Genomic DNA, 23,292 nt, shown 5'->3' with positions numbered 1-23,292 from the left:
AATTGCTAGAGGTTGTTTACCTTTTTCAGTATTTAGGTGTATTAATACTGGCTGGTTACTTGGACGATTATTTTTTCCGCTACGAGTTTGACGTTGTTTGTCAGTTTAATCTTAATGTTTATCATAAGTCACAACAAATTGAACTCGTACCTAATTACAACCTTGTCATTTTGAATATTGGGTCTAAATTTGCTTACTGCGATTACCTGTCCAATTTGAAGTTTACTGTGACTGTGTGACAAAGCTTTAAAGTGTTTTACAATGACATCTTAGCTGTCTATTGGTAAACCTTATGCCGTTGCAGTAACGTACACAAATAAATAGTTTTATGGTTTATGGTGGAAGTTAGCAATTATTTTATTGAGTCACATTGAGTGTAGAGCTAAAAGTCAAGTAGAGCTGTACAGAAAATTAAAAATTCAATAAAAAAAAAGTAACCATCAGATTAAAAGATGAATACTCTAGATGAGTTTAAAAAAATAAAAATCATTTGGGGTGTCTGAGGTTTTGAGTGTTACCGGAAACACGGTGTATAATCGTCTACAACTTCGAGTGTAAAGCCTCCAATTGTAACGGGAATTGGTGCTACATGGGCATTGGAGATGATTTTTGTCTTATCCATGTTCATCTTAAGACCAACTCGCATGGAGGCTCTATTGAGGTCATCGAGCATCGTACTCAAGTCCTCCATGGTCACACCTAGCCACACACCCAGCGGTAAATCGGGTTACATCAGTGATACAGACAATAATAATGATGATAATGATTCTACTGATGTAGCAACTGCTGATGATGATAATGACTCACCTCTTCTCAATATCTCCTATACGATTGTAGATGAAGTCCCTAGCCATGTGGCTAATCGTCGGTTACTATGTAGTAACCGACGATAGATCGTATTACAGCAGTGTTAATGACAATGATGATGATGATGATAATGATTCTGCTGATGACGATAATGACTCACCTCTTCTCAATATCTCCTATACGATTGTAGATGAAGTTCCTAGCCACGTAGTAACCGACAGTGGATCGGGTGACAGCAGTGATAATGACAATGATGGTGATAATGATTCTACTGATGTAGTAGCTGGTGATGATGATAATGACTCACCTCTTCTCAATATCACCAATACGGTTGTAGATGAAGTCCCTAGCGACATAGTAACCGACAGTGGATCGGGTGACAGCGCTGATGACGGAGATGGAGTCTTGCTTACGGACCTCTGAGCCGTCTGTGATCGCCCATTCTAGATATCTGGAAATAGATGAGTAGATAGGTACCATCAGCTGCAAAAGTGCATGGCGAATTTATCAATGAATTCATTCATAATTTCTCCATGCACTGATGGTAAAATCAACCAATTGGCACCCTAGACCACTCTACAACCATGTCAAAATGATAAGCAGTAAGAGATTTCTTACAATCTGATTTATAACGTGTATGTGACATAGTATAGTTCTACAGTGTACTTATGTCAGTCAAAATGAAATACGCAGCTATGTAGATATAGGCAAAGAAGTTCGTTTCGTGTTATGAGAAAATATACCTAATTATATTTAAAAAGGTCAATTCTCGACTACAAAACTGGTACCTAAGAGAATGAAGTCAGGAATCTCCACAGTTTACGAAACTGACTCAGTATTTTGCCTCATCACCCATATAAGCCTCTTGCAACAAAATAAAGACGTTTAATAGGTATATTATATTGAATGATGATGAACTTAAAGGTGTTGTGAAGATTAAGATACTTTCGGACCCACAAACTTGGGGCTCACGTAAACTTCAACCCTGTAAGGGCCATTTGCACCACCCGTTTAACTCAAGGTTGGTGGGCTGTCAACTGTCAAAATCCATATAAAATGGTGGGTCAAACTCGGGTTAACCCTACATTTTCGGTGGTGCAAGTGACCCTAAGACTAAGAGTTTCAAATAAACTGATAATCCAGCATGGTCGACTTACTGGTTAAGAATCCAGACCTCCCTAGTGCAAGCGAGCGCCTGCAGAATATCATCAGAATGTGAAGCCACGTTGGAATGGCGTTTGCGTTCCAGCAGGAACCGCCATTCTACCACACTGCCGCGGTAGATGCCCACGCAGTATACGGTGCGACGGAGGTCCAATGGGATCCTGTCAAAACAATCGCCGTTAAAGTCAAACACCGACGAGAAATATATATTGCTGGTTTTAGTGTCCGCGTGGACGACAACATCAACTCCATACAAGTTGGTCGTGCTCACTCCGCGCGGTCGGTCAGATAACCCAACCTAACCCTAACCTAACCTAACCTTTCCTAGTTTAGTTTGCTGTGAGCGCTACCTATATCTGCAACTTACTGGATCCTCGTCGAGTCTTCCCCATTGTTTCAATGGTCAAACAAGGCAACCATTAAAAATTGACAATTGACGTTTCGTGTCCGTTGTCATGGTTACCTTAAGAACTTAAGGATCACTTACGGGTTGTCTTCGTCAGGGGTGTCAGAAGACATCCACCGCTGGAACAACTCGATGGCGTTCTCCTCGCAGCCGGGGACCTTCATGCGGCACGCCCATGAGCTGGTCAGCACCTATACATTGACACAAGCGTTAGGAATTTTCACAAACTTCTAACTGATTTAATAAGCTTAAAGTCTCCAAGGACCTAAGTCAAAGTCAAGCACAACTCTCTACAAGTTTACACACTTTTCGATGGTAAGTATTGATTTACCCTTAAAAGTAGGTGAACCAAGATGAACAGGCTATCCAGGACTGAAGGAATTCAAAGCATTTCTCTTGAACTTCATAATCTGACCCTAAGCGAAGAAGATATCTTGAAAAGTATCAAGCCAGCTGATAACCACTGAGAATAGTCTTCTTCTTCAGGTTTTCTGGAATTTCACCTTTAGAATGATCACTCTTTGGATGTGGCGATGGAAATCATGGAAATACTGGTCTTGTCATGGTTGTCTTTACCACAAGCTCTCGCCATTTTACCGAGTTACTATTTCTTACCTGTAACTTGACGCTGTTCAGCTGATCCCCATTAAGAATAGCCTTCTTCGCCAACCCTCCAGCCCTCTCATAGTTCTCAGCCACCAGCCCCCTCATGAACTTCTGGAAGGCGCCAAACTCTGGACTCCTCTTGATCACGTTCTCGATTTTGCTGAGCCCGCGGAGGCCGGTGGAGAGGGGCAGGTAGTCATCTTCACGGTTCAGGTATTTGACCATTCTGTTATGTGGAAAATAAAGGAATGAGGAAAATTATTGATATCAAATTTGGCGAGGAAGAAATTCTTTTATCAAAAGCTAAACAGCCAAGGCACCTTAGACCTTATAAACAAGGCTCTCGATCTAGAATAGTATCTAGCAGTAGAGCACCAGATAAGCTCTTGCTTACTGGTGCTCTACTGCTAGATACTTTGTCAAAACTGGTCAGGATAGGATGATCATCTCTGATTTTTACTTGATTTTACATTTTTAAGGCGTGCGTGTCCGGTTCTTTACAGAATTGTTATCTGGCGACGTACGTATTGTCACAAATACATGTAATCTTATGGGTATGTCAATCATTAACGCTGGCGGCTGCCGTACATAACAATTAGCAGCACCAGTAGGTAGTGCACCTAGCGAATAACCATCTAAAACAACTGGAACTGTTACGTATGGTCTTTACCACTCCGGGTGATATTTTTCCCGGACTTTAAACAGTCCAGGCGAGCTCCAAGGAGTCAGTCATGAGCTGCACGCGACTCAGCACTGGGATGCTGGCGTAGTTCTCACTGAGAGTTGACGTTTAAGATCATACTTACTGTAGAGCATGTTCGTAATCCAGCACATTAGTCCAGGCGAGCTCCAAGGAGTCAGTCATGAGCTGCACGCGACTCAGCACTGGGATGCTGGCGTAGTTCTCACTGTTGAGGGTCTTGGAGAGCAGACGCCAGTTATCAGCGTCGTAGTTCACGCGGTATGGAGCTGTGGAAGGGGATTTATGGTAATCTCGCTCGCTTGAGGAAGAGACAAAAGTAGCCTATGTCAGTCTCCATCCCTTCAACTGTCTCCACTTAAAAAATCACGACAATTCGTCGCTCCGTTTTGCCATGAAAGACGGACAAACAAACAGACACACACACTTTCCCATTTATAATATTAGTATGGATTTATTCGATTTTAAAATCTAGCTACATAAAAACACTAAATTTGAAATTTATTGACACTTTTGAGTTGATAATCTTGATACTCTTAAAATTTGGTGAAATAAAGTATCAAGAGGAATACAGACCGACTCCTTCGTTCTGATTTGGTTATCCTTATAGTCTTTTTCTTGAGCTTAGCTGTAAGAACATTTATCAAACCCGTAGGAATTGAGCATGGACGATGGATGCTGATGGACTCACCAATCATCTCAGCGTTGAAGAGCACCCACTCATTCACCCCAGAGCCATGCTTGTACCGTTGTCCTATCTACAGACCCTCGTCAGCAGCCAGCCACTCCACAGGCTCCGGTTTTGTCCCACTTCATTCTGACCACTCACCAGAAGGACTAGCAGTGCTAATGTTATCATTCACTCAGTAAATATACCTATGGTCATATCCTCACATCGATAGCGAATTCTAATAAAAAAAAGGCAGTACTCACCAATCATTTCAGCGTTGAAAAGCACCCATTCGTTAGCCCCAGAACCATGCTTGTACCGGTGTCCCATCTGTAGTCCCTCGTTAGCCGCTAGCCACTCTACAGGCTCAGGTTTCTGTCCCACTTCGTTCTGGCAGAGTACATTGAGAGGCACCCACCAGGAGGGCTGGGAGTCAGAAGACGCTTTGTTGCCGACGGCGAGGTAGCGTTTCTAGAAAAGATTTTAGGAGTTAGAAGTCAAAAAAATCGTTGGTAATCGTGGCCGTAATAGCGACATAAACTAACTAAACTAACTATTTTGACTCACTGATCCAAAGTGAATCTTGGCCTCCGAAACGAGACATCGCCTCCTGTCCCGATCCTGCGCAGCCTCTTGCCAGTCACTGACTTGAAGCCGACGCAGATCCGCCGCCACACTGTCCTCCCAGCGATACCTGGGTCGACCTGCCGGACGGCCACCAGCCGGTCCACCCAGAAATGCTCTCTTGACAGCCCGATCGACATAACGTATGAAAACAAGCATCTATCGCTTGCTTCTGTAACTCCAGCCTGTAGGACTTTTCTGGTCCATCTAAATATTATACTCGTAACTATTGATCGAAAACAAAATCGAATATAACGATGAGTATGAATATGGCTTAGTCCACGTCCATGAAGGATTTCACGGTAAAGTTGAATCAGTTTTCCTTATTGATTATTCCTTTGCCTATTTAATAGGTTCCCCCTCTGGGCAGTTCACATACCTGTGTAATAGACAGTGTGCCATCGCTATAGTCCCTCGTCACCGTGATGAGCGGGTACCCAGTCTGCTTAGTCCACGTGTCCATGATAGTCTTCACAGTGACGTTGCGAGAGAGACCTCCGTTTTCTTGGTTGACGGCCGTCAGCTCGGCCCAAAGGTCATCTTGCTCAGCGTTGTGGTATGAGTATTTGACGAGGTAGCTGTGGGCAAACAAGTCAGATTAAGAATTTTACAAAAATAACTACATAAATGGATATGGAATATTGAATGGCTTGCACTTCAAAACCAGAAGTAGACTAGGTATTGCACCCTATGAAGGCTTGCGGCTGCCCCATCTTAAATTTAACTCTGACTACGGCCCTGGATTTACTAAAAGTCTGGTCTACTCACTTATTGATGGCTTTCCTGAAGACCTCCTCTCCAAGGAACATGGTCATCATACGGATGAGAGAAGATCCCTTGCGGTAGGAGATCTCATCGAAGATCTCTGCGATGCGCTTCGGATCATTAATGGGGACGGATACCTGAAACAAGATTATTATCTTGAGAGAAATTACTATCTAAATCTACTTACTAGTCAAGGAAGAAGCAGAGGTCGAGCGAATATGGAAGCTTTCTGCAAAATAGCCAGTAACGGATCTAGACTTTTTTACAAAAACTAAAAAATTACAAATGTGACGCCTTTTGGACTTTATGAAGTTCGAATTTGCCCCTAATAGACTTGGAGCCCGGGGCAAGGGCCCCGGCTCGCTCCCCCCTAGATCAGGGCCTAAAATATAGCCTGCAAAATAGACCCACACCTTTGATAAGAGACCATCGTCCGTCTAGTATAATGGCACACTTTTCTTCGGAATTGTATCTATAGTCAACGAGGATTGGATTGGATTGTACTTGGACTCTTGTATTGTATCTCCGGGGGCCCTACACGATCTTAAAATCGTTCACTTACTCAAGAGCTTCTCGACCATCTCTAAGTGGTTGGTGATGAGGTTAGTAGCTTTCTGAATTAACTTAATTCTAGGTAGCCGGCAAAGTTCTTCATTCTTTAATACGGGTTGATCAAAATTCAATGCATCTCGAAGTTAAGGCATGAGATCATTCTATGACTGACTACCCTCTTTAACTACTAATCTGAATAGTAAAGTTGAATATTTTGTCTAGTGTAATGTATGTAATATCCAGAGATCGGACAGTTGGGCGTCATTTGTATGACGTTCTCGGAATAATGAATCTCATTTTGTTAGAAATTACGCTAAGAGTCCGATCACTAGAAATGTCAGAACTTACAGGGTGGCTGGACTCGAGCGCGTCCAGATTGAGAACGGACATGAGATTATCCACAGCGTAAGCCCGCTCCGCCTTCCACTCGGGCTCGACGGCCGCCACTCCTATAGAGGCCGCGAACGTCGCGAAACCCTCGTTCAGCCACAAGTCCGACCACCACTTCATGGTGACCAGGTTTCCGAACCATTGGTGAGCTAGCTCGTGGGCTATCACCTGGAAACAAGTGTTAAATGTTAGGAATAAGTCCGTTTTCACATTATCCGATCCGATATCGGATGTCGGAAGGATTTCAATAAAAAAAAATCCAAGATGGCGCCTGTAATGTATGGGATATCGGTCCGACATCCGATATCGGATCGGACAATGCGAAAACGCACTAATGGTCAAGAACAAGAGGAACATATATTTTGCAATAACATCTCATCAGCTAATCGCACCATGTCCATATTTTCTTTATCGAACTTGGTTTTGTCAAATTCAGAGCAGATAAAGGAACAAGTTGAAATATTTTCTTGTGAGATTCAAGTCAAGGGGGAAAACTCCAGATCAAGATATATCTGGAGGATATTTTTGTAATGTTTTTTTCTTATGTCCCATTTTTCTTTAAACTTCCGAAAGCATTGGAAATTTTCTACAACTAATACATTGACTAATCGAGGGTCTTAACAAACTATACAAATCGATCCCAAGGTCCACTTTAAAGTGGATCGACGATCTAATGAAGGTCTACATACTTAATCCGATGGATGCAGATGGCGCAAGATCGAACGTTCTGGAAATCCTTAAACCAAACCTTTGGCCAGAAGTGAAGGGTCTTTTAGATGATGACTGTGATGACGAGATTACAGTTGTTCTTACCTCAGCAACGCGCTCCTCGTTCAAGAAAGATGACTACTCCTTATCATACAACAACGTTATTTCTCTATACGTGATGAGCTCCCAGGCCCTTTCTGCCATGCCATTTCTGCAACAGCCAAGCGTCGCAAAACCGCAATCTATCTCTATCGCTCTTGCGTATTGGCGCGACAGAGCTAGACTGCATTTCTGTGTTGTTTGGCGTCGCACAAATGCCATTCGGCTACGGGGCCAGATCTCCATAGCTCCGGCCGCGAAGTCAGTTAATTGTTCTACTTGGGCAGAGGGAAGGACACACCAAACAATGCGGTGACGATGTTTGGGCCAAAATTGCAGTGTCATACATACCTCAGCTGAAGCGCTGGTAACCTAGCGGTAAGTACCTTCGACTTTCATTCCGAAGGTCGCGGGTTCCAACCCCGGCTCGCACCAATGTTTTTCGGAATTTATGTGCGAAATGTCATTTGATATTTGCCAGTCGTTTTTCGGTGAAGGAAAAAATCTTAAGCAAACCGGACTAATTCCAATAAGGTCTAGTTTACCCTTCGGATTGGAAGGTCAGATGGCAGTCGCTTTCGTAAAAACTAGTGCCTACGCCAAATCTTGGGATTAGTTGTCAAAGCGGACCCCAAGCCCCCATGAGCCGTGGCAAATGCCGGGATAACGCAAGGAGGATGACATACCTCAGCTACACGTTCCTTGTTCAGAAAAGATGACTGCTCTTTGTCATATAGCAACGCAGTTTCCCGGTAAGTGATGAGTCCCCAGTTCTCCATGGCTCCGGCCGCGAAGTCGGGAATAGCCACCATGTCTTGCTTGGGCAGAGGGAATGGCACTCCGAACCAGGACTCGAAGTGGCTGAGGACTTTAGGACCGACTGTTGAGGCGTACTCCGTCTGGAAAATATTTGACTTTTGAGCAAATAGAAGTATGACATTCACAAATTAAATTGCTGAACATATAGATGGTCAATCAAAAGTCTTGGCAATAAAAAAGGCGGCAAATTTAAAAAAAAATTTAGGGCTCAGTGGCCGTATGACTTCATGAATCGCGTGCCTTCCTAAAACTTGACGTTGGTGGAATCATCGACGACTCATCGACGAGCCACACTTGAAAATTTACGTATTGAAATGTAGGAGTGAAGGTTTAATTCCCATAGAAAAGGTTGACCGTCTATAAATGTGTAACATTATAACTACAAAATCATCATCAACACGCATTTTTAAAGTCAAAAGCTCGAAAACCTTAATGCCTTGAAGCTTGACAAGTTGAGGAAATTAGTTTGAAACAATTTTTTTTTTCATTGGAATGGCAAGGCTTTTTGAGGAAAAAATGGAGGAGTGTACATGGGTTTCGGGAAGCAGGCTCGTCGATAGGCAGGCGGTATACTTATTTTGCCACCTATGGCATAATAGTTTTAAACCCACACCTGTTCTATAGCGTCTCCCCTGGCCCAGATCCTGAACTTGGTCTTGGACAGGTCGGCGGGGCTGACGACGTGCTCGAACTTGGAGACCACCCACGCCACCAGGTACGTGGACATCGGCACAGAGTTGCCGAAGTGGTCCCACACGAATTGGTCGAGGGGTTTCCTGAAAATATTGATATTTAGAGTCAAAAGATCGCTTTAGGCTGGGTTTATTGGCGCAGTCAGTAGGTTTAAAATAACTTTTGATTATAGGCGATCAATCGACGTTCGTATCGACGTTTAATGTGTGCATATTACCTAGTTCGGCCCGTCGGCCATTTTTTTGCTATAAGGTTTTTTTTTTTAAAACACTAACTTTCCTTAAATTCTCAAGGCTGATTTTTATATACGTAATAGAAAAGACTGTAAGGATTTGATAATCATTATTTCCAGACCATTTCCGCCGGCCGTAACTTTTACCAGACGCTTGAAAGTCTCTATAACTTACCCTAATTTCTCAAGCTACGGCCGCCGCAAATGGTTAGGAAATGATGATTATCAATTCTTTTTCTAACACATATATAATAAAAATTAGCCTTGAGAATGTAAGGAAAGTAAGTGTATTTAAAAAAAACCTTATAGCAAAAAAATGGCAGACGGGCTGAACTAGGTAATATGTAGACATTAAACGTCGATCCGAACTCTGTATTATCCCAAAGTTTCATCCTTGAGATTTCGAGGAAGGACTGGCGCAGGGACCCGATTTTTGAGTCTCACTGTCACTAAAATACCGGTTGAAAACGGTGAATTGCCTATTATTTTCAGTGACAATTTTCTGAATTCGAACGCGTGAGACTCAAAAATCGGCCCGCTGGGCTCTTAGTCCAAATCGTGTTCGACTCGCAATGGCAAATTAGAAACCTGTGTCCAGAATGTGGAATGTATGTAGTTGTAGGTTCAAGGTTGTGTATTCATCAAGCCCGAAAATTAATCTGTAGTACTTTTTACAGTACATTTAGCCTTAGAAAGCAAAATGTAAAATACATAAGTACTTATTTATTAAGAAACCTGCTGGCATGGCCACTGTGTAAAAGTTTTATTGACTTACTTGAATTTCTTGGTCACTGTTGTCCACGGCCAATGACTGTCTAAGGCACTGCAAAAAAAATGAAATTTAAATGGAGTCAAGCGGATTCTTACATCCCCTAACTTCTATACAAGTCAGGGGGCAAATCTCTTGACAGCCTTTCAGATTATAGATGATTCTGTAGCCTATCAGTTGGCAGTAGGTACAAAGATTTATAAAAACCAGGGGTCCAATTTCCCTGCTGTCTGTCAGATGTCCCTCTCTTAAAAGGTAGCTAAAGATCGGATGGAAAGCTAATAATATTGGAAGGATTCTAGGTAGATACATTTCTTACTTGTTATCCGAAGAGCTCTCAACCGGCATGTTAGCGATGGCGGTATAATCTCGGTGGTGGCCGATGTTCACCTTGTAAGAGGCCTTGTATATTGGCTCGTCGAAACAGGGGAACGCTTTTCGGGCTGAGATGGACTCGAATTGCGTCGCCACCAGATGCCTGTTGACAATAAATTTTCATTAATTCCACACTTCTATACATATTTAAGAACGATAGTCCGCTCTATCATATGTTTATCATAGAAATATGATCATACGTCTGTATGCCTCCCCTTTTCTCCAATTGATGTGAAATAATAACCTAACCACAGAATTAAAATTTTGAAAACAACCCCCGACTGCGACATTAGTATGTAGACCGATTTTCATGAAACATGGCTAAGAACACTCCCGACTAACTCAGCTTTCAAACAAAAAAAAACCTAAATCTATATCGGTTCATCCGTTCGGGAGCGACGATGCCACAGACAGACACATACACAGACAGACAGACAAATAGATAAACAGGCAGACAGACAGACACGTCAAACTTATAACACCCCGTCGTTTTTGCGTCGGGGGTTAAAAAATAGATGGCATGTTACCGACGTGGCGATGGCGTGTTGCTTAGTCCGATAGGACTCAGTACCTACTTATAGACAGAAACTCAGGAGACTGGCTCGCAATTCACACCTGGGGCATATTTTACAACAGTGACACTTCGCGGTTGATTGGCTGTTCAACAAGGCAAATATTGAAGCTCAGTAAAGTCTGTTCGGAAGAAGAAGAGTCGTGAAGTGTATAGGGTCCCATACAATCCAGGACTCTTCGAACAAACTCTAACAATGGTACTTTACTTATCAACCCGTAAATAGGCACAGAATAGGCTAGTTTCCTGTACTTAAAATAATAGTTATTTGTTATACAAGGGTGCAAAGTTGTATTGTATAACGCCGAGTGTGGAATTAAAAAACAAAAGTAAAATACATTTTCCCCTCACTAGCTCGGAAACACGTGTTTTGTCCTTTAATACCAGCGGGTAAAAACGCATTTTATCCACTAGTGGATAAAGTAAACCTTGAATATAGTCAAATTTTCTGCTTTAAAATTGATTTCTTTGAACATGGCTAAGAACCCTCTCGACTAGCTCAGCTTTCAAACAAAAAAAAACTAAATCTAAATCGGTTCATCCGTTCGGGACGATGCCACAGATAGACACACACAGACAGACAGACACGTCAAACTTATAACACCCCGTCGTTTGGGGTCAAAAAAGCACTTACTCATTGTTCCCAGTCTTCTTATCAACATAGTTACTGATGTAGGCTCCATCCAACCCATTAACAAGATTCCCGGAGTACGGGATAGTCAGCGTGTAGTTCCGTCCCACTTCCAACTGGTTGGCCAACTCGACGGTCAGCAGGTTGAAGGTGTCGTTCAGTTGGACTTTGGCGACGTTGATGGAGCCACCGTCGCTGGTTAAAGTGACTTTGTCTTCGTCGATGTCGAAGTCTTTAGCGTGGAGGACGATTTTTGAGGTTTTGGCGTTGGCTTGAAGCTGGAAATGAAAATAGTTTTTATTTTATTTTATTTTTTATTTCATTTCTAAAAACTGTAGCTACAACTGCTACAAGTTACAAGCGGAAGTCTCTTTTCAACATTAGTCATATTAGACATTGATAGAAAAGTCATATTAGAAATTGTAACTTGTAGCTTCGAGAAATGGGCCCCAAGATGTGTACAATAATAATGATGTCTTAAATAGATCACTAACTAACTAACTAACTAACTATTTTGGCTCAGTGATCCATAGTGAATCTTGGCCTCCGAAACGAGAGATCGCCACCTGTCCCGATCCTGCGCAGTCTCTTGCCAGTCACTGACTTGAAGCCGACGCAGATCCGCCGCCACACTGTCCTCCCAGCGGTACCTGGGTCGACCCGCCGGGCGGCCACCAGCCGGTCGACCCAAGAAAGCTCTCTAAATAGATCACTAACTACATAAACTGAAATTTTGTGCACAATACGCAGTGTCTCACATCTCATGGTCAGGGATTTTTTAAAAGGTAATTTCCTTTAAATGCTTTCAAATATTTTGATTAACAACCAAAAATAAAAATATGATGGGACCTTGCATCTATTGTTTCGTAGATTTCATTTAATTCAGCGACATAAATAATTGACATTACTTACTTACATAAATAATTTGGAAAAAAAAATTAAATACTTAATTGGAGTTGTCTAAGTTTGAAAAATTTACAGATGATAATGATGTTGGTATTTAATTATTACTGGTACAGTCAACCAATTGGAACCCTAGGCCACTGTAGAACTATGTCATAGTGACGTTATAAATCAGATTGTAAGAAATCTCTTACTGCTTGTCATTTTGACATGGTTATAGAGTGGCCTACGGTTCCAATTGGTTGACCATACATATTATACATTGTGTAACAATAAATTCTATCATCTATTACCAGAGCAACGTAAACCAAACAATAACTGGTACAAAGTCGCAATCGATCCTGTCGTATCGATTAGGATATAAATAGGCTTTTCGGTCACTGAAGCCTTCAGGTTTGACCGGTCACTCAGAATGGTCATTCCACTCAAGCGGCATTCCAATTTCAAAATGTCAGATTTTAATCTTGCGTTTCATTAATTTCTTTCAATCATGTACAACATAATTATGAATACAATTACAATGTGTGTACCCCTCAAATTTCATTAAAGTGTCAAAAGGGCCACTACGCGTTGGCTTCGGCCCCGCGCACGCTTCCCAAAGGTCCGGGGCACCATTGTTCCGTGATGGGAAAGATGAATAATGATGATGTTTCAGGTTCAGGTGTTCGTTTTTTTTTAAGTTAGTTTTGAATGCATGCATTTAAGTTGGGTTTTTTTTTTGATGAATACTTTTGCATGTTAAATTGTATCTTGTTATTTAATGCATGTTAATTATAAGATGTAATGTTTTGAAAAGAAGTGGCCCGCCGAGTTTCTTGCCGGTCCCATAGTGGATACCCCCCTCCAACTGAGGGGGGACTGAAATCTTCTCGAGGCTGAGGGGTTAGAGCCGGCGTAGCTTTATTTGACGTTCATATGCGCATTGTAATATGCCTACTTGAAAAATAAATATTTCATTTTCATTTCATTCTTCATTTTTCTTTTTCCCCAGGACGGGGAAAATTTACACTTTCAAGAATCACCCTCACACAAAAAAAAAATTTTTTTGGGAATTTCGCTTGACGTCATATAACATTTTATCTTTATTTTGCCCTGAGACATGCGTAGTTAAAATCTTTCGGTTCCCTCTAAGTTACACCATGTATATACAACTAGATCGTAAGAAAATGAATTATTGCACTTTCGTTCGCCCTACTTGCTAGCATTAGGTATAATTTCTCGGTATCCGGATTGCATCAGTGTTGCATAACAACTTGTTTCGTTAACGTTATTGATATAATAACGATCAAACAGACAAATCGATTATGTACTTAATTGAGCTTGGTAAGAAGTGGTCAAATCAGCTTCTTTTTAAGATCTGTCTAAACGAATTTGAACGACTTGCTAATATGGAATTAATATGAAATCGAATTTAGTGACGTCACGGTCAACCAGCTCAGTTACTTTATATATTTCTACCTCACTTATTAAATAGAAATTGGATTTAAAAATAACCTCTGTCCATGTTTTTCTTATAATTATCTGATGCTTTATTTCGTGCAAGGTATAAAATATTTTATTTTAAGAACTGTCAAGTTCCCTATTATAGAGCCATCTCTCGACACAGGCTTAGAACTTTTGAACCTCAAACCTCAGCTTTGACAATTTGGCCCATGGATATTCTTACTATTCTTAGCTTGATATGTGTTAAAATGTCAAATATTAATATTAGCGCCATCTAGCTGAGCGTACCCCAAAGGTTGTAATGTCATCTAGGCCACCGTACCCTTTTCTGTATGGTACTGAGGTACGTTTTTTTCTTAGACTTTATCTGTCTATCCGGAGTTATATATGTCTTTGGTACAAGTCAATGTAATTAATATAAATGCGGACTAAGTGCCAAAAATATCTATCCACAAACATAACTGCGTTTTCACATTATCCGATCCAATATCGGATGTAGGACCGAGATCCCATATTATTTCAGCCGCCATCTTTGATTTTTGCCTTTGAAATCATTCCTACATCCGATATCGGATCGGATAATGTGAAAACGCTCGTAAACGTTTAAACAACAAAGTCGTGTAAGGTGAATTAGGGTAATTCCGAATAACAGAAATGCTCTGGTAATTCCGAAAGGGGAATCTTGATATGATTGAAATAATGGTGATTTTTATGCGACTTTCGGAATTAGAAGACTTTCGGAATTACCCTAATGCACTATATACGTATTTTCGGCACATCTTTATATAATTATGACTGTACGACAGAACAGACAGAACTTTGGACAGGTTGAAGGTTTGGCTGCATCAAACAAAATCGTATCACGTTTAATTTCTTGTTCCTTATTCACTTGGTTGAAGCGACAACTAAAAGTGTGTATTAGTCTCACAAGCTTAGGTACCGGGATTCGAACCCAGGACCGCTTAGCCGACAGGGTCACTACCCGCTAGGCCAAACCGATCGTCATTTCTATCCTATGTGTAAAAAAAAATAAAAAAAAATATAATAAAAATTCAATCAAGAAATAAATCTACATTGGTATGCTTCACTAATGGCGATACGAATTAAATATTGCATCATAAAATATGATATGCATTTCAAAGATTTTTTTTAGCTACGATGCCACAGACAGACACACACACAGACAGGCAGACAGATAAACAGACAGACCAACAGACATCTAAAATCTTGTCTTGATTCAATTTAAAATCTTGATGTTGAACTGTGTCGTGTCGTATATTATAAACAAGACATTAGTGTATACTAGAGATGGGCCGAATATGGACTTTGCCGAATACGAATATTCGGCCGAACATTCGGTTCAGCTCTTACCGAACCGAACATTCGGGCGAATATTCGGTTACGCCATATTTTTAAATCGGATGTTGAGATTGAAACTATTAAATGATGATAATGGTTACATACGTTACTACAACTATGTTCTTATGATTTAATGGATAACTAAAACTTAGTTAAAACAACTCTGAACTGAGAAGACTCAACTCTTAAACTACGGTTTTTGAACTTGAAAAAAAAAACAATTGTATTTATATTTTGATGCATAATTATCTCTTTTTAGTAGTTCCTTAGAAAGCTACTAAAATAGGAGCTTATTATCAAATGGAATACGTAAGATCTTCATTAGTTATATACTTTGTTTATTCGGCAATGGAACCGAATTATTCGGCCGAATACGAACATTGAAATACTTGCCGAATATGCCGAATACCGAATATTTACCGAATATTCGGCCCATCTCTAGTGTATACCTACACTAAGTTTCAAGTCATTGTTGTCAACTAGTTACTATTCTTGTCATTCGCTTACATTGTCCTGTGCCAAGGTAAGTGTTTAAATCAGTGGAAACTGTGCTTAATCGCGGCAGTTGGGTACAGAGAAGCTTACAATTTAGTAATTTACCTGTTAGTTCTTCCTAGTACATATTTTAAGTAATAAGTATCTACACCTATTAGTAAAGTTGTACCTACACCTACTTAATCCATACTAATATTATAAACGGGAAAGTGTGTGTGTCTGTTTGTTTGTCCGTTTTTCGTTTGTCAGTTGAAGGGATGGAGAGTGACATAGGCTACTTTTTGTCTCTTTCTAACGCGAGCGAAGCCGCGGGCAAAAGCTAGTAATAAATATTTTGAAGAAGTAGGTACTCGTATCGTAGTGTCTAGGGTATAAGTATCCAAACGAATCGGCAACGAGGCTTTTTTTCTTATAATTATAAAATTTTATAGTCCAGTTTAAATACAAAGGCCCGATAGTACAGTCAACAACACAGCTGTGGCTACAGCCAAAGTGGCAAAAGATATGTACACAGAACTTTATTACCTGCCTTTACATTAAGGTGTGTAGTGTATACATAACAGAGTGGGGCCTGTAACAAAGGCGAAGAATTGAACTCTAGGCTATTCTCCTTATACTGATCAACATTTGTTCGGCGACTTTTAAAAATAACCTGTATTTTGATTTTTATCACCCTTGAAAGTTTTTTCTAAGAGGTAATGTATTGCGAATTCTGTTAAGTCTAAAGTGTGACAGACAACGTCAATGACAACAATAATGGCGTACATTGAAGCTAATATTTATTTTGTATAAAAAATTAAAAATTTAAAGACTTCATAATTTTTAAAAGTCACTGAACAAATGTTGATCAGTATAAGGAGAATAGCCTACAGTTCAATTCTTCGCCTTTGTTACAGGCCCCACTCTGTATATTTCCTAATTGGATTAACATAATAACAAACGGCAAACATTTTGTTACGTTTCATATTACACTTTAAGTTCTCGCGCTTTGTACACATATTTAAAGTCACACACAGGTCGAACGCGATTAATTAACATTATTTTTACCTTTTTTACCTGGCCGAAACGTTGGGAAAAAAGGTAAAAATAATGTTAATTAATCGCGTTCGACCTGTGTGTGACGTTTCATATTACCATAGTTCAGACAAATACAAATAGTACTTGAACTTTCTGTTTTTAAAAAGACAAAAATTTTGGTGTAAGTATTTTGTTATTTTATAGCCATCGTTGCTGACCGTACCGTACCCTTGAAATTGTCGGGTGACGGCCAACCGGGCGGAAAGAAAAGCAAAGTAAACATCCTCATTTCAACTGCTAACCACGAACTTCATGTCGCTAAAGGTTGTAAAGCCAGCGGGCCGATTTTTGAGTCTCACGCGTTCGAATTCAGAAAATTGTCACTGATAATAATAAGCAAGTCACCGTTTTCAACCGGTATTTTAGTGACAAAATCCCGTGTGCGAGATTCAAAAATCGCCCTCCAGAACAGAAATATATTACGCGCCATGTTGCGGAATTTCATTAGAACTAATTTCTTCATACTAAACTGGACTGTTTCCGCATCCTTACACCAGAATAATATAACAACGCCTTCTTCATATACGAAATGGATTCGATACTGGTTTGCTCGAGAAAGTTGCTTTATATTATAGTGTTTTAGTCTAGGCATGTCTAGGCTAACAATCATCAACCAATACCTATTTATTTTGTTATTGTTTTTTTATGTGAGACGAAATATTCCGCTTCGGTCCTCATTTTAGTCACGGTGACCGTACGAATAGGTGTGAAATTGTGAATAAGCTATTCTACGTCAAAACCAACCGACACTTAAAAAACTGCACCGTCTTGCAGTAAAAAAACTATGATCTTAATCATCTATCATATCAGTAATTGCATATACAGGGTGTAAACCTAATACGGGCGAACCTCTTAACGGTGGTGAGTATAGGATATAAAAAATGGAATTAGATAACTTTTACTTAAACTTGAAATATTTTTTTTATCCATACAAATTAATTCGGCCCGCAACGTAATGCAAACACACTCGCGTTTAACGCTCGTTGACAGTTGTCATTGATTGTCATCGCAACCACTTTACAGTACATTGCTGCTGGGAATTTTTTCAAAAATTCATTATGGGGTGAAAATTAAGAGTAACTCAAAAACACCTCTTAATTAATGATAACAATATTGAATTATATGCCTGGTTTCATTTATCGCCCTTATTAGGTTTACGCGCTGTACAATGTAAAATTCTCTCGAAATCTTACATTGGCCGAATCCCTCGCAATGCTCAAACTTCCACTTCTCAAACCACTCGCTACGCTCCCGGTTCAATATTGGAAATTTTCACTCGTTCGGGTATCAATATTGGCACCTGCGCTTGAACAACAATTTTGCCCCCTTGTAAACCAAATAACTAGATACATATTTCCAAACATTTTTTCCATGACGTACCATCGAGTAACTAACTCATGCTAATAGCTACACTATTTCCAGAAATGTTATAACCCTGTCGCTTGTCCCTATATATTGCTGTTTTTTAACCCCCGACGCAAAAACGAAGGGGTGTTATAAGTTTGACGTGTCTGTCTGTCTGTCTGTCTGTCCGTCTGTCTGTCTGTCTGTCTGTCTGTCTGTCTGTCTGTCTGTCTGTCTGTTTGTCTGTCTGTGTGTGTGTCTGTCTGTGGCATCGTAGCTCCTGAACGGATGAACCGATTTCGATTTAGTTTTTTTTTATTTGAAAGCTGTGTTAGTCGGGAGTGTTCTTAGCCATGTTTCATGAAAATCGGTTTTCCCCTCACTAGCTCGGAAACACGTGTTTTGTCCTTTAATACCAGCGGGTAAAAACGCATTTTATCCACTAGTGAGTAAAGTAATTTGACCTTGAATAAAGTCAAATTAACTGCTTTAAAATTGATAAAAGTAGGTGAATCTAGTAATTAAGATGATTTACCACCTGTGGAACTACTGGAAGCAGTGATAAACGCATTTTTTTGCGTTGTAGTTTCCTCGCTATAGTGAGGGGAAAAGTTTTGTGTTACACTCGGGTGCAAATGTATTTTACTTCTCGTGTGTTAAAAAACTCGCAAGTTCAGGATTCTATTCCCGAACCACTCGCTTCGCTCGTGGTTCAACTATAGAATCCTTTCTCTTGCTCGTTTTTCAATTCCACACTCGGCGTTAAAATACAACTTTGCCCCCTTGTATAACAAATAACTATTAATTTTGTGGTTAGGTTAGTTTAATGGGTGTTTACCTGTCAATAAAGAACAATACCTACATATTATTATCATATAAGTACTTATTATTTTTTGTTCCTCCTTGACGCATTTCTGTTTCGCCCCCAAGGCCACCAATTGTATTGTAATTGTACTTTTTCATGTAGATTAAAATAAATAAATATTGTATCAGTTGTCACGTATAAGCACTAAAATCAGTTTTCTAATTTCCATCGACTTCGGCAGACAAAGGACTGGAAAGTAACCTACATACGAGGTTCGATCATGTCGCAGTGAAACCGTTGCAAAAACGGGCATTGTGTACTGCAAGGTTGATTTTAGTGTTTGCTAGGCTTTTAACACCTAAATATATACTACATCTCGGACACTGGCGATCAAATATATGAAAGAGGCGCGTTCCCAATACACATTCTAAGCTTGTGTAAGTAGGTGAACGCGTACCATGCTTGAATGAGTGAGATATGACAGGTCGACTGTTCGCGTTTTTGACAGGCAATAACAACTGTGTGGTAACCGAGAGGGGGTGGGCGGCACTTTCAGCGGCGAGCGGGAGTGGCCATACTGTACGATAGTACTCTTTATTATACCGTGCCTATACTATCTGAGTTGTTGTAGTTCTAAAGTTGCGCCTATAACGGAAAAGTTGGGGAGTGGCAGGTTGGCGTGGTACGGTCATGTAATGAGGAGGGTCCAATCTGTTTATGTTGGCAAAATAATGTTAGAGATGAATGTTGAGGGATGGAACGGGAAGGGTAAACCCAAACAACGATGGATGGGTGTGAAAGAGGATATGAGAAAGAAAGGTGTTGAGATGACGAATGATTGAGGAGAATGGAACAGGACAAGTTGTACCGGCCCCACACAACGTGGGATTAAGGGTAGGAAGAATAGAATAGAATAGAATAAATTTTATTCGTAAACACACAAAAGAGAAAAATATTACAAATAGGAACACATAAAAACGAGAAGGTGCCACGAAATGGTTTAACCTCAGCATATTGCTGGCGACTTCCAGCGCTGATCTTCCGGTTAAACCATTCGGTGAAAAACAATCACAACAGGTAACATGAACAAAATTATAGAAAACAACATATTACACACAAAAAAGAAAGATATTACATGCTTTTTTGAAAACTATAACTACTACGAAGAAGAAGATTATCTGAGTTCTAGGACACGAGTTTTTGGTTTCGATACAAATTATGATATTTAATACCTTTGTCTCTGTTTGTCCTGAATTTCGTAAAAGCTTTCTGAGTGATCGGCGTCGTCTCCATGGAGAACTGATATTCATCCCTAAGAAATGAACAAGTAGTCGCTCCCGTGTAAACATAACCTAACCACAAAGTTAAAAATTTGAAAAAACCCCGATCGCGAAATAGCGGACCGATTTTCATGAAACATGGCGAAGAACACTCCCGAGTAACTCAGCTTTCAAACAAAAAAAAATCTAAATCGGGTCATCCGTTCGGGAGCTACGATGCAACAGAAAAAAATATTTAAGAAATATTTAACTGACCATCTTACAGAAAATTGTTATTATTCTACCTCTGTAAAGTATTGACGAGTTTAAAACAACATGTAAACTGTGAGATTTTATAACTATTTGTTAATAAATTAATCATAGAAATGACATAATAGTTATTTGTTATACAAGGGGGCAAAGTTGTATTTTAACGCCGAGTGTGAATTTAAAAACGAGCAAGTGAAAGGATTCTATAGTTGAAGGAGAAGGTTCGAGAATAGAATCCTGAACTTGCGAGTTTTTTTAACACACGAGAAGTAAAATACATTTGCACCCGAGTGTAACCACAGAATATATAATAGTACAAGTACAGAAGGCCCACTGCTTTGAAGTTCACGAAATACCGCCTTTTTAAATACCTACAAAATGATTACAAAGAAACGAGCCGCACGTGCGCAGCGTCGGACGCTAGGGTTGCCTATGTACCTATTAAAAAAAATTAATACTCAGATAAAATGTTATGCTATTATATTCAAGTCTTGGGTACTTTCTAGGTATATACAGTATTTATATATTTTTGTCTAAATCCCAACGTCACAAGCCTGATTGAACGTTTCCGTGGGCCATAAATGACATAATCAATAGTGGATCTGTGTAAGATTGTCCTATTTTATTCATAATGTTTGTTTAACTAAGCGTTATTAGCCATTCCACACGCGGATATCGCGTGTGAACCTTTAAAAAATCTCGCGACGTATAGTAACAATAGAAAGTGCGAACAAGCGTTCCGTGAGAATGTGAGCCACCCCTGATTAGGCCGCGAACTCGCGGCCGCCCGCATGTACTTGTAGCGCGGCGATGGAATCGCGGAGTGAGCCGCCCCTGGTGTAAGTGCGTTTTCACATTATCCGATCCGATATCGGATGTCGGACCGATATCCCATACATTACAGGCGCCATCTTGGATTTTTTCTATGGAAATCCTTCCGACATCCGATATCGGATCGGATAATGTGAAACCGGCGTAACACAAAACTTTTCCCCTCACTACAGCGAGGAAACTACAACGCAAAAAATGCGTTTATCACTGCTTCCAGTAGTTTCACAGGTGGTAAATCATCTTTATTACTAGATTCACCTACTTTTATCAATTTTAAAGCGGTTAATTTGACTTTATTCAAGGTCAAATTACTTTACCTACTAGTGGATAAAATGCGTTTTTACCCGCTGGTATAAAAGGACAAAACACGTGTTTCCGAGCTAGTGAGGGGAAAAATAATTTTAAATTTTATTGTGTATTAAATTATCGATATTATCGCCCCCAGCCGGCGTATCATGCTTCCAATTTTATCACATATCCACGGATAAAGCATCCGTCACGCTTTAGCAAGTATATCAGTGTGAGAGTGACAGATGTCTTATCCACGTGGATAAGTGACAGAAGCATGATACGCCGGCAGGGCTAACTGCAGCAGGTATTTGACCCCAGATTCCCCATCAGAGGTAACTAACCGTGGTGGAATTTCAATACCACTGCTTTTTTTTATTATTATAAATGGGCTTACTCTTGGCCACAGACTAGCCAAAGGCAAAGACGTGGCCTACGATGGAGTGAGCTCGCTCAGAAGATGCCTGTTCACTCTTGATTTGAAGGTTGGCGGGTTATATGAGCTCGGAAATATAGCCGCCGGCAAGGAATTCCACTCCTTGGCAGTACGCATAAGAAAAGAGTGCTCTCACGAACGGCTAAGAGGGTGAAACACCGAAGCGAGTAGAAGGAAAGGAACGGCGATTCTGAGAAAAATGGCCAAATAAAACTCACCAGTATATCGACATTGCCGAAGAAACTGTAGTTCGTCGCTGGATCGACATCGTACAGTAGAGACAGATCGTAGTGATGGGGTATCACGTCCCCAGGGAGGAGGTATTCGGCCCCCAGGGCTATCTGGAGCGCCGACAGGAGACAGGCCAGACGGAGCATTGTGGCTGGAAGAAAAATAATTTATAAGATTTTTGGCGACAAAAATATTTGGTGCGAGTTTCTGGGTGCCGTCTAAGTTGAAGAATTGGAACTTGAATGAACTATATGTTATAAACGGACATTAAAGAACTTGGTATTCTAGGCAAGTATTGAAATCCTCTTTGCGATTTGATTGATTATTAAATTATCATTTTTAATTTTATGATTTGTTTATGTTATATTTCAATTATTATGTGTATTTTGTATTTGGACAACTGACGATCTTTTTGTGAATTTATGGATAACATGTTACTATAAATTAGATATACCTATAAACACTATTAAACCTATAAACACTATGTATCGATCTAGGAATATGTTTTATGTAGTCTTATGTTGCGTTTTCAAGATATTTTCAATAGAAACATTTTTACCAAGACGCCCAAGCCCGACCAAGAGATATAATATATCCTGATTGATCTAAAACATGTGCTAGTAATATTAGTTCTGCAAAACAATTCCAATTGGAGTTATTGGTATTCGATAGATACTTGTACTTATAAAATGCCTGCATAATCTCCTAAACCCAGAATCTTATTTAGTTATAAATTGATTCAATAACTACATTGTAAGATAAACAAAAACAAAAAAATTATTTAAGCACTTTTTTCTAACTTTTGAACCATATGTTAAAAAATATGAAAAAAATCACAAAAGTAGAACTTTATAAAGACTTCTAGGAAAATTGTTTTGAACTTGATAGGTTCAGTAGTTTTTGAGAAAAATACGAAAAACTACGGAACCCTACACTGAGCGTGGCCCGACACGCTCTTGGCCGGTTTTTT

At 40.0% G+C, this 23,292-nt stretch overlaps 1 protein-coding gene across 3 annotated transcripts in view; it reads right to left on the bottom strand.

Annotated features, from left to right (window-relative positions):
- LOC125238310 (aminopeptidase N-like) overlaps window positions 1–23,292 on the bottom strand; it is a 35,263-nt gene that overhangs the window by 7,588 nt on the left and 4,383 nt on the right. For all 3 annotated transcript variants that reach the window (XM_048145601.1, XM_048145602.1, XM_048145603.1), the window contains exons 2-16: window positions 22,310–22,473; window positions 11,585–11,859; window positions 10,324–10,482; window positions 10,011–10,058; window positions 8,924–9,086; window positions 8,178–8,390; window positions 6,643–6,852; window positions 5,746–5,879; window positions 5,357–5,555; window positions 4,617–4,824; window positions 3,790–3,952; window positions 2,993–3,209; window positions 2,459–2,568; window positions 1,965–2,132; window positions 1,115–1,258 (exon numbers count right to left, since the gene is read on the bottom strand). In XM_048145601.1, coding sequence (XP_048001558.1) covers window positions 1,115–1,258; window positions 1,965–2,132; window positions 2,459–2,568; window positions 2,993–3,209; window positions 3,790–3,952; window positions 4,617–4,824; window positions 5,357–5,555; window positions 5,746–5,879; window positions 6,643–6,852; window positions 8,178–8,390; window positions 8,924–9,086; window positions 10,011–10,058; window positions 10,324–10,482; window positions 11,585–11,859; window positions 22,310–22,468 — 2,570 coding nt within the window. In that variant the 5' untranslated portion in view covers window positions 22,469–22,473. The remainder of the gene's footprint in view (window positions 1–1,114; window positions 1,259–1,964; window positions 2,133–2,458; window positions 2,569–2,992; window positions 3,210–3,789; window positions 3,953–4,616; window positions 4,825–5,356; window positions 5,556–5,745; window positions 5,880–6,642; window positions 6,853–8,177; window positions 8,391–8,923; window positions 9,087–10,010; window positions 10,059–10,323; window positions 10,483–11,584; window positions 11,860–22,309; window positions 22,474–23,292) is intronic.

The sequence above is a fragment of the Leguminivora glycinivorella genome, chromosome 23 (genome assembly GCF_023078275.1).
Source record: "Leguminivora glycinivorella isolate SPB_JAAS2020 chromosome 23, LegGlyc_1.1, whole genome shotgun sequence".
Taxonomy (NCBI): domain Eukaryota; kingdom Metazoa; phylum Arthropoda; class Insecta; order Lepidoptera; family Tortricidae; genus Leguminivora; species Leguminivora glycinivorella.
This window is presented reverse-complemented; position numbering and strand designations above follow the sequence as displayed.